The 16,875-nt window shown below is 40.8% G+C and overlaps 1 protein-coding gene across 1 annotated transcript in view; it reads right to left on the bottom strand.

Moving 5' to 3' along the window:
• Nucleotides 1–14,552, bottom strand: part of LOC139699999 (potassium channel subfamily K member 13-like) — a 244,096-nt gene extending 229,544 nt beyond the window's left edge. The window contains exon 1 of the mRNA XM_071598421.1: nt 12,851–14,552. Coding sequence (XP_071454522.1) covers nt 12,851–13,235 — 385 coding nt within the window. The 5' untranslated portion in view covers nt 13,236–14,552. The remainder of the gene's footprint in view (nt 1–12,850) is intronic.
• Between the last annotated feature and the right edge of the window lie 2,323 nt (nt 14,553–16,875).

Here is a 16,875-nt window from a genome sequence, read left to right as displayed (position 1 = left end):
TGCATGGAATTCTTCAGATAACCGGTAAGATTGGTGCTTATTCCATAGAGGAAGGTTATAGACTATGACGTTGGTATTCCTGGCCGTGAGTTTTCTCTTTACTGCTCCCTTCTCTCTCCTCACAACTTTTATCTCTCTATGATGGAGATGGATTGTTCTCCAATTGTGGGCGGATGATTATAAAATTCCTGACCTCGGAAATTAATTTGGAAAGAAATACATCGGGTTTGTGCGATTTAAGATTGCAATTAACAGCGCGACTGGGAAAGAAAGTAGAGTGAGAAGGAACGAAGGGATGAATTACTCCTTTGACGACATCTGTGTCAACAAGATTTAACGGAATCCAATTCGACGGGACGCAAATGAAGTGTTTAAGTGCTCGCCAACTGTTCTACGCGGGTTTTCAAATCTTGACAGGAACGAAGTGATACCCAACTAGGAATTGCTCAGTGTTTCAAATCAGAGCGTGAGCTTTCTCTTCTTTTCAAATGAAACCTGCAATTGGGTTGGAATTTTAAACGTGTAAAGAAAATTAATAAAAATCTCCTCATGATATATCCAATAAACCAAACTGGAAATGAAATACTCTTTGGGTGAAGTTTTTCAGCGGGAAAAAGTACGTATATTTTTAATGATCTCACCATGAATTAATTGAAGAATTACATTAAAATTAAATTGGTATAAGACAGACATTCCCTGTGGCATTCAATAGAAATCGCTGTGGCAGCCAGCACGTCAAATACGATTTGTAATTCTATCACCATTAGTTATAACTTAAAAATTATTCCATGAACATTTTTAATTTACACAGAGGAATTTTTAAAATGTAAATTTGGTTGCCGAGTAAAATACTGTTTAATAATGCATAGTCGAGAAAATATTTAAAGTGCAATTGCATTTTAATCCCAACCGGAAACTATAGAAGACATTTGATAAATTTGATATAACCGGGGCCCATAAAAAAATGGAAATGTGGGACGCGAAACTAAATTGAATTACACCTCCGATTATATATCCTGGGTTTAAGTTTGAAATAAAAAATTTCAATATTGAAGTAAAATGCATTAAAATACTGTTTTTTTTGACCCAAAACGCTACTGGGAAAAGCTACTAAGTTTGAAGAAATTACTATTCACATTGGTCGGCCTAATTTTAGAGGTAAAGAGCTAGGTAAATGCCATTATTCAGCGGTTTTCCTCGTCATTTGGCAGACTGGGCATTAATTCACGGATTAATCTCCGTTTTTCTCCAAATTGGATGAAGTTTCTATAAAATTCTTTCCACGGTAATGACCCGTAGGTTATAGTTATGATATATTGAGTTTTTTGCAATAAAAATTAAAGGAAAAGTATGCGCGACTCGTCATTCCCAGAATAAATATGCGAATCATTATATTTTGAACTATGCCCTTATTTCAGGTCGAATAAAGTTTACTCCGTAATATTTTATTTATGAACGCATATGAACTTGATACTCTATGCCATTAAAGTGAAAAGGTCGAGGGTGGAGTTTATGCATTCTCAGGGTGCGCTGGGAGATACCGTAAGTCCTTAATTAAGAGCGAAGACTACAGGTCATCGATTTAAGGGACGCGTCTCTGGACCCTTGAGATAATCCTTCCTTAAGGATTAAGCCCACATATGTGGGTGCGAGGACTAGTTTCCTGTTTATTTTATAGTAGTCAAGGGTTCCTAAATCCAGAACCGTGACGCTAATCTTGGCCAGGTAAGTAAGAGGAATTCATTATCGGTCATGTAATAAGATGCTGTGAATAATTACGTTAAGTATTAAAGAGAAGCACATGAGTGATTTTTTTCGGATTCACTGTCCAATGAGTGTATTTTCCCGCCAATTTGCATTATTTCAATTGTGGAAGCTTTTGGTTTCGTGGATACCTGGATATACATTTTTGTCATTCCTTTTCAGAGTGTCGCAAAATCCAAAAATAACCTGAATTTCAAAGCTTTTTCGAAAGTTCCACTCGAATAGAGGTAGTATTATTTTTTTTTGGTGGGTGAGCAGTCTTAACAATGCCTAGATTCGAGTCTAATTCTCGAGGTGAAACTATACTAACCCGATCCTAAAATTTCTATTTATTGAGAGAAAGGATAAGCTGGACTGAAGACTTTTCGCTGAATAATTAAACTGTATTTTTTCACGCTAAACTTTATTCCAATACTACCGGTTGGACGCAAAGGTGACATAATCGCCAGTTATAACTTACTGGTTAGGCATACAATCGGATGCCTAATTTGTTTATGCATGTGCCCAAACTGATAGTAGAAGAATTAAGTTTATTGTGAAAAAATACAGTTTAATTATTCATTGATCATAGATTTTACAAAATAGAATAAGAAACTATTGAATTCACAGAAAGGCTATTGTTCGTCTGTGAAAACCTATTTGATAGAGTACAATGAGCATAATTTTGTTCTGATTATAAGTTTTCACTTCGCGTTTTAAAAATTATTTTCGATTCAAAAGGCCAGAAAAATTTCAGGATGCGGCGAACATCTTTATCGTCATCACCTAAGACAACAGCTGCCTTGATACTCAGCCTGTCATAGTATGACAGCATAGACTGGTATTTATCATAGTCAGGAGATATCTCACAATCGTCAAATTGGGGTGTTAGGTATTCTCTCTTTCGCACAAAAATATACAAGTGGGTCAGGCAGCATATCCCCACTCTCAAACTAGTTGTGACGACCTCTTCCCACAGACTGTTCCGACCTATTCAATAGACGGAGAACTGAATCCGAAGAAGATTCTCTGATTGTGGCACCCACGCGGAACTCGGAATATGACTGGAGAGTCCTCCACCACCTGGATTCAATTCCATTTCTTAAGCGATGGATAACGAATACCCTTACCCGTTCCTCGAACGTCACGATACCAAGCACGACTCATATGAGAATCCTGGCGCTAACGCGTCCTATTGGAGTGGGGTCACAGGGTCAACGATCGGAAACTGTGCTCAGAAGAAACTTAATTATATAAAGCTACGACGATATATCTAAAAAAACAATTCCATGCTCATAACCCTGAAGATAGTAGCAATAATAGCCACAGTCACAATCTAATTGATGTTTTTGGGGATAAGAGAAGACTAAAGATAAAATGATCACATGTTGACGTTAACAACAAAGGACGGGCACGGTTTCCAAAGTCATAGCCTTTATGGTTCAACGCACAGCGAATAAAAATTGTGTGGCTAAATTTATTACTTAAGTTAATAAGAATACTCCTTTTATTTATTACTATAGTTAATAAGTATACAAATGAGTAGGAACGTACTCCTCCTAGCGCTGATGAACGGAATCGCCATTTAAGTATTTTATTGGTATTCTACTGTTCAAGAGAGCCACAGAATGAGCATCATTAAATTTATTAGCTTCGTCTAAAAAGATACCCCTTTACCCTCCGAGCGATATTAAACCGTCACTTTCAACATACTTGCTAGCTCCTTTCATTCCGTCCATCACGTCTTTTTCTTCTCCATACCTGGCTTACCTAAACCTTATCTTGGAAATATTTGAGACCAAGTTGGCCAAAGAAGTAGAAACTTGAGAAGAAGAATTACGTAAGGCAAAGAAACTCTCACGAAAATTAAGAAATTGATGACAGGGACGTTGAGTGAGAAATTAAAGGAGCAAACATTCGTCATAACTTCAAGATGAAGCATGATTTTGTAAGGCGCGGAATCATGGTCGTTGAAGCATGATGATAAACTTAGATTGGAGGCTTTTGAAATTTGATTCTGGAGAAGGTTGGAAAGAGTAAATCGACGGGTAGATAAACAAAAGAAGAGATACTAGGCGTGGGGGCGGGGAGAAGAGAGGGTTGTTGGGAGAAATCCAAGAGACAGGAAAGATGGAGCATTTTTAATGGCAATTGGATATTAAAGACTGTGTAGGAGGGGAGGATTTCGCGTAATCGAGGCTGGGGTAGGAAATGGATAGCGATGTTAAATATATTTAGTCTTAAGGAAAGTAGAGCATGTCTACATATTTAAGCGTGGAGTAGAATGGAAGATATAAGTAAAAGAAGGAGCTATTTACTTAAAATAAACTAAAATATGGCACATACTAACTTAATTGTCTATTTGGAGGTTCTTGAAAAACGTTAAATGAGGGACATCTTCAAGTATCAACATAAATAATTGCTAATTTACCTTCAAATTTTAAAACCGTATTAAATTATAAACTGTTTTCAGAAATCACTACAACGCATTTTACCCTGCAGTAGATTATGTCTACCTTCTATCGCACGAACATTAATGTGTATCAATTGGAAAATAATGTCCAGCTGTTTCATTTCCTTACGTCATCGATCTACCTTATTTATTTTATCTATTGTTCATGATTCCCAAACAATTTTTAAATTTACCGTTTCCATTGATTCATCCGCCGCTTTCATTGTACCTTACTTCAGATAATCCCATCATTATTGTTACTGCCTCCTGATATACGTTTTCCTTCGATCTAGTGGTCTTCAAGATTATATTTTCTTATAGGTTCTTCCTTTCTCATTTTCTTAAATTTAGCTATACACTTCAATAGCACTAAATTGTGATCCGGTTATATCAGTGACATTAGTTTGGTGACTTTAATCAAAGTCAAAATATCATTTCCAAAAGGCATCAGGGGGGGGTCGTCGGTCGATGGCCACAATTAACCCCACCCTCCCCATAGATTCGCCCCTGCACACACTCCAAAAAGGAATTTCGTTAAGGGTGCGAATGTGTATGCCTGCATAAACTGAAGGAGAAGAACATGGAGTGCATGTTAATATGTTTCCATTCTTTTCCAAAAATTTAAAACGGGTATATCAAGTCGTGGTTTTAGCATCTCATGTCTTCGGCAATAGAGTTTGGGATACGGTGGAGTAAGGGATTCAATCCTTCTTCCGCCCCTGAAACGCTCCTCCACGAGTATGCGCCTGAGGTTTGGAGAAAGAAGAAATTCAGAAAATTAGGTTCCTCCAGATGTTTTCCCGCGAAAGGCATAAAGAAATCCAAGCAAAAAACATGGGAAGACTTTTTACGTTCGCGTTCGATGAGCGCTGAAAACGGGGATTTGCAAAATCTCGATAAACGAATAGGAAGGTTACTTTGAAGCCTTTTACCTACTAGAAAAATAAGCGTCATACGGAAGCTAGTTCGGACTTCAACTAGGAGTTAATTGGTGAAGTGTGAAGTATTTGATTAAAATAAATGCCACCTGCTCTCCCAAATCACATTTTAAATATGAATTACCTCAGATTTTGTTCAGAAACAAATATATTATTACTTTGTAGCGAAACCGTTGTTGTAAATATGTGTAAAAAATGTGAATATTTAATTTTAATGAATCACTTTAGCCTCGTGCAATAAATCTCCTGGGTTTAGATCTGACTGAGATGCTAGTTTTTGACGAAATCGTGATCTCTAATGAAATTGTAAGTATAAAAACGTGGGGTATTTAATCTATTGGTACGATTTGCCGGACTAGACACATAGGAATTTCGCAAAATGAAGCCAGAAAGTATTTGGTTCATTAAGGACATCTGAAATAAAATCAATTTTCGGGATGATGATCAATAATTTAGATAAGGTTAAATAATTTTGAAAGAAGAAAAGCTGATTCACTTCTTTAAAAAACTTGAAATACATGTAGGAGGTAATTTTTTCGACGTTTAATCCGAAATATATGACTAATATTATTCATTTCGTCTATTTAATAATTAATATTTAGCTTAAAATTTATTCTCTAGCTCATTTATGAAATTATTTATCTATCTATTACATCTAATTTCAGCATATTTCGGACGATAACGTATAAAGTCACCCAAAGATGATTCTGAGTAAATTGCAAAATATCGAGGTGAATTTGTTAATATCAGCTGTATGACATAGATTGTAACAATTCACAACGTTTTACAGTGTCTCACTGGGAGTGCCTCGGGTGATCATATCATAGCCATTATTTAAGAGAAAGTAGCACCTCATTCTTTCCAGATTTAATATTCGATATTTTCCGTGGGTATCATACGCCGTGATTTTAGTCGAAAGTGCTCTCATAATACGTCCATGCCAAGGTTTTTTACATTCGTTCCTGAAAGGGTTTTGTGATTCATCTCTTAAGCAATGACATAAATGAGTGGTGGGAAACATCTTTTTCCTAAATCGATTATTGATGACACAAGTAACGGTTGGTATGGCATATGAAATCTATTTATAAGGGGGAAACTAGATAAGGACAAAAAATACGCAGCGTTTGGCTTAAAGGTTTGGCTAAGGTTTATTTGAAGTAACTAACTAGAGAGGATCGTTTCATAACAAACTTTGAGGAAGCGGCGGATGAATAGGAATTAAGAGTATATTTAACGACGATATTGCACTGAATAAATTAGAATTACGATACTTTTTTGGCTTTTTTTATTACCTGTACGTTACAACAAAAGCATTCAGTTGAAACATCCTCTAATGTTGCAGTTTAAGAAAAGGGCAAAAAACCTTTGAAAAAATAGAAATCATTCAATGAACTGCGGAAAATAATGAAAATGTAATTTTCATATAACTTCATGGTTGTTTTCTTGATAATCCAATGTCAAAATCGTCCCAGTTTTGCAATAACCGCACCTGAATATGACGAAAAGAGAGAGAAAAACTTATTCCCAATACAATTTTCAGCATACTGCAGCGGGAAACTGCAAAAAAATTGAAATCTTTAATACGCTCCGAGTAAGTTCCGAATTCTTTGATGCAACACTAAACCACTTAGTGTTTCTAACGTAATTTAATATTTTAAATCTCCGATATGATTTTTACGAGTGCTTGCCATTCAAAGCCGCATTAATTGTTTGCCTGCCTTCCCATGCTCTCGCGCCAAAATTAGACAAAATGAAGCTCTCTCTTCTCCCCTCTCCTACTCCGAAGGATTGAGGCTTTGTTCGTCGGCCCCTTTGGGCCCGAGAAATCCGGTCGCCCGGGAGCCACCCCCGCTTGAGGCCGCTAGTCCGGCGCGTATGGAACGGAACGTATTCAATTTCCTTCTCGTCGTCTTTTCCCGGATGGATCCCGCTTAAGCGATGCATGCAGGCGTCGTACCGAACCAAGTGAGGGAATATTCAAGCAGGAACAGCTTTTCTGCCTCTATTTCTCTTGTGGAGTGTATGCAACAGGGACAGGGACGGCGGGTTCCTTTGCTGACGGCAACCAGGAGGAGTTTACGGTAAAGATCATAATTAAATATTTATATACCAGTATATACCCCGTCGGACATAACAGGAAAATAGACAGCAGTGGAGAAGGAAGAAACTGTCAATTAGTTAAAAGCAGATATATTCAACCATAAGATATTCCTTATACTCTGAAATAGCATTCAATTAACTAATGCATTGAACTTGAAACTTTTGAATTGGGAAAATTTACTTTTAATCACACACATGTTGGAAATTGAATTCATTTAAGCGACAATGTCACAATTCTACGGTCAAAAATTATTCAATTTACCGTAAGAGATACGGAAAATAATGGACTGAGAAAGCGCATTTACTTATGTAGCCGAATCGAACTTTGAGTCCCAAGATCGTGGTAATTAAAAATAACAAAAAGGGAAACCTCTGTACTGAATTCAATTACTTTCTTAAAGGAACCCTAATTTGACCTAGATGGGGTAAAAATAACATATTCAAATAATTAACTTAAATAATTCTAATGTTCCTAGTAACTTTGCAGAGACGGCTAACTTGTGGACAATCCGACCTAGATGCGTAGGCTTTCATTCATACAGATTGATGGAGAAAAGTCGATTATTTCGTTCTGCACTCAAGATGTTTGACCTACTTGGAGAAAAATATTGATTTTCGCAAAAAGCTGGATAAACGCGGAGCTAAATGATCAAATAATGATGGACAAAAGAACTTTTAATGGTTTCTGGTAATATTTCTGCCTATTAATTCTCATGTATTCCCGCAAAAGTCTATCCTCTATCTACCTACCGTCCAAAGAGATGGTAATAAATATGTAAAAGCCCCTGAAATTGATATTTTGTAAGATAAAAAATATACAGCTGTATATATGTTACGTTTTCGAAAAGTATAAGATGTCTAACTACACAAATACCCATTTACAAGAAATATAATTAGTTCAAATGAGTAGCTTGGAGGGTAAGACGACTTATAAGTAATCTGTGCATGCATCAGACCGCATAGGTTGGGCTAGAAAATTAAGAGCTGTGATGGGCAGTGCTAGGCAGCGGAGTAGGAGAGAGATGTACACTGTGATATGCTCTTTTTGATACAGGGCTCGAGTCTGGAGTGAATGTAGGTGGGGAACTCTTCAAATCAGTTAGACGTGCGAATGATCATGCGTTAGTTTGCCCGTCACAGAAGGGTTACCATATTACTTAGTGTATTACAGAAGCATTGTGACAAGCATACGGCGATAATCAATCACGAGAAGACGAACGTGTTCAAATTTTCAAGGAATTGGAAGAATAATACACACATTACAGTTGGGGGACAGAAATTAGAAAAGATGGAACAGTTGATGTAACTGGGAGTTTTTTTCGGAAGAAGGTGGGTAAAGTAGTAAGGACATTAAACAAAGAATTTAGTTAGGTGAAGAGATTTTAAATAGAGACGAATGTTGATAGGCACCTTAAGTATAGATATAGCGAATAGACGAATGAATATTCTAATAATATAAGGGAATGGAGGAGAATGAAGAAAATGAAATTGACAGAAAGAATAAAATGACATTCTAGGCATGCTAGGGGAAAAAAGAGGGCTGTTGGGATAAAGTCGACGAAGGCAGGACAAGTGGATGCAGGTGATACTGAGAGGTAATTGTTGAAAGGGCTGGAAGAGGGCTGTTGAAAGCGGTATCAGATGGGAGAAAACTGGGAAAGCAAAGTAGAAAAAAGGAAAAGAATAGGCATTTTGGATGGGATTAAGGGAGGCACAAAGTATGCAAACCTTTATGATGAGTTATTGTTATAAGGTTATATTGTGCCATGTTGTTTTGGGCTAAAGTGCAATAGAATTTTGATGACAAGGCCTATCAAAAACCTACCCTAATGCAGTAGACGACTAATTAATGATAATTATTAGTTTAGATATGTTACCACAGAAAAGTGGATACCGGTCACAAGGAGGAAACAACGTAATGGGTTCTTTGTTGGAAATTCACGTCGAGAAATAAAGTATACTACTGAAGTATACTGATGATATGTTGATTTTAATCTATTTGCTAAAGCAAATAGATTAAAATCAACATATAGATAAAAAAGACACCTAAAAGTAAAGATATAAAATGCAGTGAAAAAAATAACACGCGTTTTCTCAGCGAAATACATGCATTACAAAAATTATACAATATATTTTAAATTAATCATTCAGCAGGTAATTTTGTTCTTGATAAACATAACAGTTTCAGGTTTAACTTTGAGGAATTCCTTCATTATGAGGGTAAAAAGAAACTTACCACTACCACAATAAAAGAACTTTATTGTGGAAGTGTAAAGTTTTATTGTAAAGTTATTTTGTTCTTACTGCCGTCCCAATTTCATTTATAAAGGAAATGATAAATGTAGAACATTACATGTAGTTTCAACACGAGGAATTAGAAAAATGCAAATACGAGTGCAACATACATCATGAGATCCTGTGATACAATTGAAAAAATAGAATACTTGGTTTGAATTTGATCAGAGGCTCAAAAAAATACAGAAAAAATTGATTTACAGTTGAAGCATGTTTCAAGTTGCTGGGGTTCCAAAGACGTATGGCAGTTAAAGCGAATAATTTCTGGTATATTGTACTTGTATACAAGAGGCACAAGAAATTGCCGTGAAAAATTCTTATGTTGTATTGTGAAGGTCGATTAATGAACTTTTCTAGCAAGTAACACGGGTGCTCATTCATAGGCAATGTGCAGAAATACAAATAATCGGGACGCTTCTTTGGGGTTGGTCGAGGCAAGTCAAAGAGGCATTGTCCGAATCTGTATCACGACCCGACGGTTCATGCGTAGCACGAATTCTTCCGAGCCCCCGAAATATTTGTCACCAGACAACATTATTTTCTTTGACGTGAAAAGAGGAACATTAGAAAAAATTATGACCTCGGAAGGACCCCCATTTAGGTGCACGAACTTTGGCTCCGGCGCCATCCTCACTCTCTTCCACGAAGAGTGGCGCCTCCTCTCTCTCTCTATCTTTCTCCCTCTGGCTCTCTCTCGTCTTTTACAAATCCGAGTTGACAACGCCGCTCACTGCGTTGTGAGGAGACCGAGCACTTTAACGAATGCGGTTCTTCATCCGACCGTCGGGGACGTCCCCCTCTCTCAACCCCTCCCGCCTCCAAAAGCCACCCACTCCCGGGCCCCACTCTTCCTTTCGTCGCTAGGTGCACGTCACATGCTTATTCATTAAGGGAGGGCTAATGCTGGGCGCCATAGCCTCCTCCTCCGACTCCTCTCCGAGAGTGAATGCACGTTCGGACGCCTAATGGCGGTCTTTGGGGGATGAGGCTTTTATTATGAGTCCTCTCGCAAACCGTGTCGGCTTCTTATTCTTCTTCTGTCCGCTCATCCCCTTCAAGAAAAGCGGAGCAGGATACCTACACCGCGTCTACTTGCGTAAATAAAGCACACCGTGGACAAATTTGCGGAGGCTGCGAGGTGTAAAAACATTTTGCGGCACAATTTCCACTCGGGAGAATGAAATGAGACTAGACGTGCAATTAATATCGTTGCATGTTTATGCCTACTAACTGGGGATTAGCGGCTTCCGACTGTTAATATATCTTAAAAAGCTTAAAAGCAAAGTATGGGATGGGGATAAAAGTCAACTGTGACAACTAAGAATTATTCAAGGGCTTATAAATACTAGGAGGGAGGTTGGTAGCAATCATTCGCTCGTACTTCCCTTTTATTTGTGGGTGATTTTATATCTATTTTGTGAAATTTTAGACTAAAGTGCTCCAACTTAGTTTTTCAGTGTTCATGATAAGATTAACGAAATTTCTAACGACTTTTCAGAAACAAAAAAGTTTAATTGGATTTTTCAGTTTTCCATTACTAACGTGTCTATAGATAACATGTCATAAATTCTGAAGAAATGCTCTTTAGGACCATGAAGGAACTAGATAGTCCATCGAGGGAGGGATGGAGGCGCAAAGCCAGACAAACAAAAAAGCACCAGTTTAGTACTTAGTTAACTGTTGTAAAGTTAAAAATCAGTAATTCTTAAAGAATTTTCAAATTTTTTCATCATTTAAATGAACATCAGCTAATTGAATTATATTAGAATTCTTTATCTTCGAGATTGATTACTTTGGTAATAACTACTTTGGATATGATTGTATATTATGCTTTCATTTTTTTGAGTCCGCCAATGATACTCGGGCATGTACACACATATTCCTTAAATTTAAAATTGAGATACTTCCATGTTACTAAAACAACTATCAGAGATTAAAAAAACGACACCAACTAGGCATAAAGAGCTGAATTTCCATTTCCTATGAATTATTTTTCCAAGCTCGCCCTAATTTAAAAACTCAAATGATGACATTAACTCGTCGGTGACAGAAGGGAATATGACAGCGACGCAATGGATGGCTTATTCCTTTGAATCATTTATTCAAGATTTTTGGAGAAATTCATATGGCCATTACATTTTTTCGTCAAACACTCAGAGAAAAATAAATTTTAAAGCAAATGAGCACTTTATATAGAATAAAAATATAAGCCTAGTCAACTGAGCGATATTTTTTTAATCCAGACGCTCGCGTGATAATTTTTGGGACGTGTTTGACCAAATTAGACTGAATGCTCAGTCAGTCAGTCAGCAGAAGCTTACGTTTACGTGTGCATGTTATAAGGTTAATTTTTTACGTTAGGAAGTACAGATTTATTTTTGAACTTATCAATAAAACGAAGTAAGAGGTTTTATCGGAAGAAAATTAGTAAATGAAAAGACTATTTAATTGATTCATCATCATCAACGCATCGCCAATTCTTTGAAATTATTAGTTGATTCCAATTTGCAGTTACTAGGGCTCCTAAGATTGAAATAAAGATACAAAGAGCCTAATGCATAAATGAAAACGAGTATTAAATCAATTTAAAATCATTTATATTTCTGTAAGGCTGGAAACCATAAGGACCACGACCATACATAAGATTAAGCGAAATACGAGTACACGGATGGACCAACAAAACTAATGATAATGGATATACAAGGTGAAATGACGTAAATGTATAAAGCAACAAATACTATAGCCGAAAGAAAATTTGTTGGAAATAAATAAATATATACATATATGTATATATATATGTATATATATACAATATATATATATGCGTATGTATATATATACAATGTATATATATATGTATATATATATGTGTGTGTATATATACAATGTATATATATGTATATATATGTCATTGTTGCTAGTTCAAAGAGCTTGAAGAGAGACGTCTATCAAGGTTAAATACCAATTGCTGCTCAATTCGTCCACGCTTCATAAAATCCAATATGGAGAACAGTGCATTAAATGACTTCCGAAATTAATGAGAAAAATGAAAGCGAGTTGTAGTGGAGATTTACGGGACGTAGCTTATAGCAATCTGAAGTGCAAATATGAGTACGGGGCTTCAGATTTTCAATGAATGCTCAATTAATCGATGAGATCAGCGCTTTAATCCGTCCGCTGGTGGTCATCGAGGCGTTTTAATTTTCATCAATCGCCGTGGGAGCTCACAATCTTTCGCGGTTCGAAACCGATCCCGGGGCAATCAATTCCCCGCGGACGCCACCCTTTCGGCGGGGGTCGGGAGGGGGAGATTTTCACTCACCGATGGTCGAGACGATGGTGCCCACAAAGTGGAAGCTCCCCGGGAAGTCCCACCGCCTCCTCCGCCCCAGGCTTCCTGCGACCTTGGCCTTCCCATAAGCGTTGAGCAGCTCCCTCACGCCCTCCATGTCCACCGTCCCGTTCTCCAGCCGCCGCTGGAAATCCCGGTAGAGGCGCCGGAAGTCCCGCCCTACACGGAGCTCCGACTCCTCCTCCAGGTATTGGAACAGCCCCGCCCCCGCTATCATGTAGATCACCATTACAAACGCCAGCAGGAGGAAGCGGGCGTTGTCCTCGCTCAGGTGCATGAGGCTGCAGCACCCTACCCCCGCCCCGCCTGCCCCCGTGGCGGCGGGCGGCGCGGGGGCGGACACGGCCGGTCCCATCACATCCGAAGAGCCGCAGTCCCGTCACTCTCGGGATTGGGCCAATGCTTAGCACTCGGCGGCCGCCATCGTCCCGACGCAACACCGGCGAAAACACCACCGCCTCCGCACCCACGGTGAGGTCGTCACCCACAGCGGGACAAATCCGTCTATCAACACTTGATTAATAATGCATTAGGGGGGAGGAGTGTGTGGGTGGGGCGTCGCTCCCCGCCCGTCTACCCCACACCGGTCAGCATGGCAGGAGGCGAGGGCGAAGCTGGGACGGCCGTCTTAACGTGTTGGGGGTCCTTCTCGGGGGAGCTTGGGTCGACGCGGCGGGAGGATTTACGAGGGGGGGCTAGTCAGCCTCGACCGCGGGTGGCAGGGGCGGGGTGTGGAGAGGGTTTTTGCGGTGGGATGGGTTTCGAAAGTAGGCTTGGAGGACGGGCAGGGGGGGAGAAAGATAGAGAGAGAGAGAAAGGGAAGTGCCAAGAGGGGAAGGCGCACTTAACACTCAAGAAGGTCCCCAGGGTGCCCTCGAAGCGGGAGACCTCTCACTTTCCTTCACTCCTCGAAAGATTTCCCGCCGTCGTCGCCGCCTTCCTTCACAGTCAGTCCCGCACCCCATTGGACCCGAAGCAATTCTCCATTCTTTCGGAAGGGTTGAGTTCTCGTGGTGTGGAAACAATGGGTTTTTTCGAGAGGTGAGGGGCGGGAGGGGAAAGGAGGGTGGGAAGATGTTGAGACAGAGTCAATAAGAATTGTGGAGGTCCGCCCACGAAGTGCACGCTTCTAGAGGAAACTTTGACGCTGCCGTTGTTCCGATATCGCTTGCGACGCGGCCGGCGAATCTCATTTGTCCCCCGCACGCAGAGGGGCGGAGAGGGTTTGAGGAGAGGGAGGGGTGTACACGCTACTCGCCATCCCCCCGACGACAGGGCGTGTGGTTTGGAGGGGAGTGGAAGAATAGGTGGGGCGAGAGGAGAGGGAAGGGTTAACAAACGTTGCCCGGGGGAACGGGTAACAAACAATCCTGCAAACAAACAAACGATCTACCCCAGCGACGAAACAAATGGGACGACACACTTATTTTCGTTCCGAGAGCAAACCGTGGCCCTTCGCGAAGAGAGATAGAGAGAGACAAGGAGAGGGAACGGAGAGAGACGATTCACTCGCGGACTCGACGGTCGAAATGAAACTCTCACTTTTTCCCGGGCGGATGTCGGAAGTTTTTTTTTCCTCCTCCCTTTCGTTATCTCTTCCCGTGCCTTCGACCGTGGCGTTCGGGGGACTCTGCCGACGGGCACTATCTTCCCACGTGGCAATGGAAGGGATTGCGGTGGTTTAACTCCCGCGGACCCCCTCCCCCGCGGAGAAGATACGAAGTTGCGCTATGCGCGGTAAGGAAACGAACTTTTATATGTATCTATATATATATATATCTGTATTTATACATGCGTGCGGAAACGGAAGTGGAATTCGTCCGCTCCAACACTTACTTCGCCTCTTTGCGCGTCGCGTGTGTGGTTAGTCGGGGAGTTCAGAGGGCGGGTGGGGAGAGGGGAGTGTGATGGGGGGAAGGGTGAGGATCAATCGCTGGACGCTCCACGCAACACGTTCCGGTGAAGACTGAGGAGCGGGTAAAGGACCCGAAGCGCGCTTGTGAAAACTCCCCTCCCTCCACCCTTTCATCTCGTCTCCTCGCCTCGTCCCCCGGACCCTACCACCCTCGTCCCGCTCTCTCGTGGGAAGGGGGGAGGGTGGGAAGAATGGCGAGATGATTCTGATTCGGAGTGGGAGAGGGGACTGAGAGGGGAGCCGGTGGAAGAGGGAGGTTTGACGGAGGCGACCTCACCACGGAGGACGGCCGGAGCCGAAACTAGCAAGGAAGGAGAGGGGAGGGAAGTGACGTGGTGGGGAAGGAGAGGAAGGAGGGAACGGAGCCCACTTTTCTTCCTTCCTTCCTTCCTCGTAAGGGGCAAGGAGATCTCTCTCTCTCTCGCGTTCTCCTCTAAACCCAAAAACCCTCTATCCTCCTTTCCCTTCAACATCGCAACCCTCCTGCACCCCTGGTCTTCACATGCGGTCGCGAGTTACTCGTGAGGTGGGGGAGCATGCGCAGGGAGGGGTTTCTTCCTGCGCGGTTCTCACCCCTTCTCCACTTCAGAACCCTTTTCGCGAATGAATTTCCTCCTCCCCCCTCATACCCTTCCCGTCCAACCCTTCTAGTGTACGATGTGAGGAACCTCCTGCCCTCTCTTTCAATTCTGTCGTTCCTACTCTCTCCCTCTCTCTCTCCAAGTCTTCTTCTCTGTTGGCTTGCATCTCAATTATATTCTCATCACATCCGATAAATCTTTAGGTCCTCCGACTTCCTCGACTGATGCACGGGTGGACGGTTCGTTGGACAAGTGCCGCCTTAAATTAATACGCGGGGTTTTCATCGCGGAATCTTCGGGGGGAGTGGGGAAAGCGTCGGGTGAGGGGCGACGGGGCAGACTTTCCGACCCCTCCTCCCGTCCGCTACCGAGCAGGGGCGAAACACTGCGGAGTTTCTAAAACGTTCACGCCGGACGACTCCGCAAAATTGTTGGCGGGAGCGTGGCTTTCCGTCAAACTTTAAGGTGAATCAGGAAAAATCCTGATTGCGGGACCAATTTGGGTCATTCAAACATCAGTGAAATCTATTTGGCTTCGGGTAGAAGCTGTGCGGAGAATTCGTAAAGAAAGAAGGATGTGAGAAATTGATTTTTTGGAAGAATGAAAGAACATGCACATGCCATGAATACGATTGCGCTGATTTTTAGGAAGACGTTGGTCAATTGGTTTGCGTGGAGTGTAGCGATTCACTGATTAGAGACGTTGGAAATGAGTGAGGAGAAAGGAAAGCTGTGTAGGATTTTAATTTTCGGTTGCTGAATAGAATTGAAAAAGTGAACTTAATACGAGTAGTAGAGAATGAGATAGCAGGTGGTGTTAATGGGTATGGATATAGTGGTCAGTTGTATCTCTTTTACTGAATTAAATTTATAGAATATCCCTTTTTCAAACTCTGAAATTAACTTTGAAAAAAATACTTTCTCTATGCTTTGGACGAGTGATTATTTTCTCAGTTATCTGTGCGAAATGAGTATATGTTTAGCTTCGTCTTTACTGCGAGTAGTGTTGTCACGCATTCTCAGTGCGTCCATATGACTAGGGCGAAGGCTGAGGTTTCCTAATGCAGTCTTATCGTACATATGATACGGGAACTTTAAGTGAGTTTCGATGAGCACAAGTTGCCCTTGTTTTGCATTGCACTTTTTAGTACCCTGCAAGCCACCGCTAGGGTGTGTGACAGATGGAATGCACATTGCAATTTTCATAATTAGCAAATAAAAAAATATACGTGTGAAAATTTTATATTCATAATGAATGAAAATACAATTGTTTCTTATACGGTCTCTCAATGTCAATGCCTCTTTATATCTTCGAAGAGTCCCTGCTAACTATTGTGTTTTAGTGGAGATGCGGTGTGGAGTGGTTTAATAAAGTGTATGCATTGTATGAGGGCATCAAATTTTACATACTTAGCTGTTGGCTCCAAAATTTTCTAGAATCGACTCTGGCCTCAGGATAAACTGACAGACGACAGAATTCGGCACTCGGGGCAGAGTTG

Source organism: Hetaerina americana, unplaced genomic scaffold (assembly GCF_022747635.1).
Source record: "Hetaerina americana unplaced genomic scaffold, ioHetAmer1.1.p SCAF_10, whole genome shotgun sequence".
In the NCBI taxonomy this organism is placed as follows: domain Eukaryota; kingdom Metazoa; phylum Arthropoda; class Insecta; order Odonata; family Calopterygidae; genus Hetaerina; species Hetaerina americana.
This window is presented reverse-complemented; position numbering and strand designations above follow the sequence as displayed.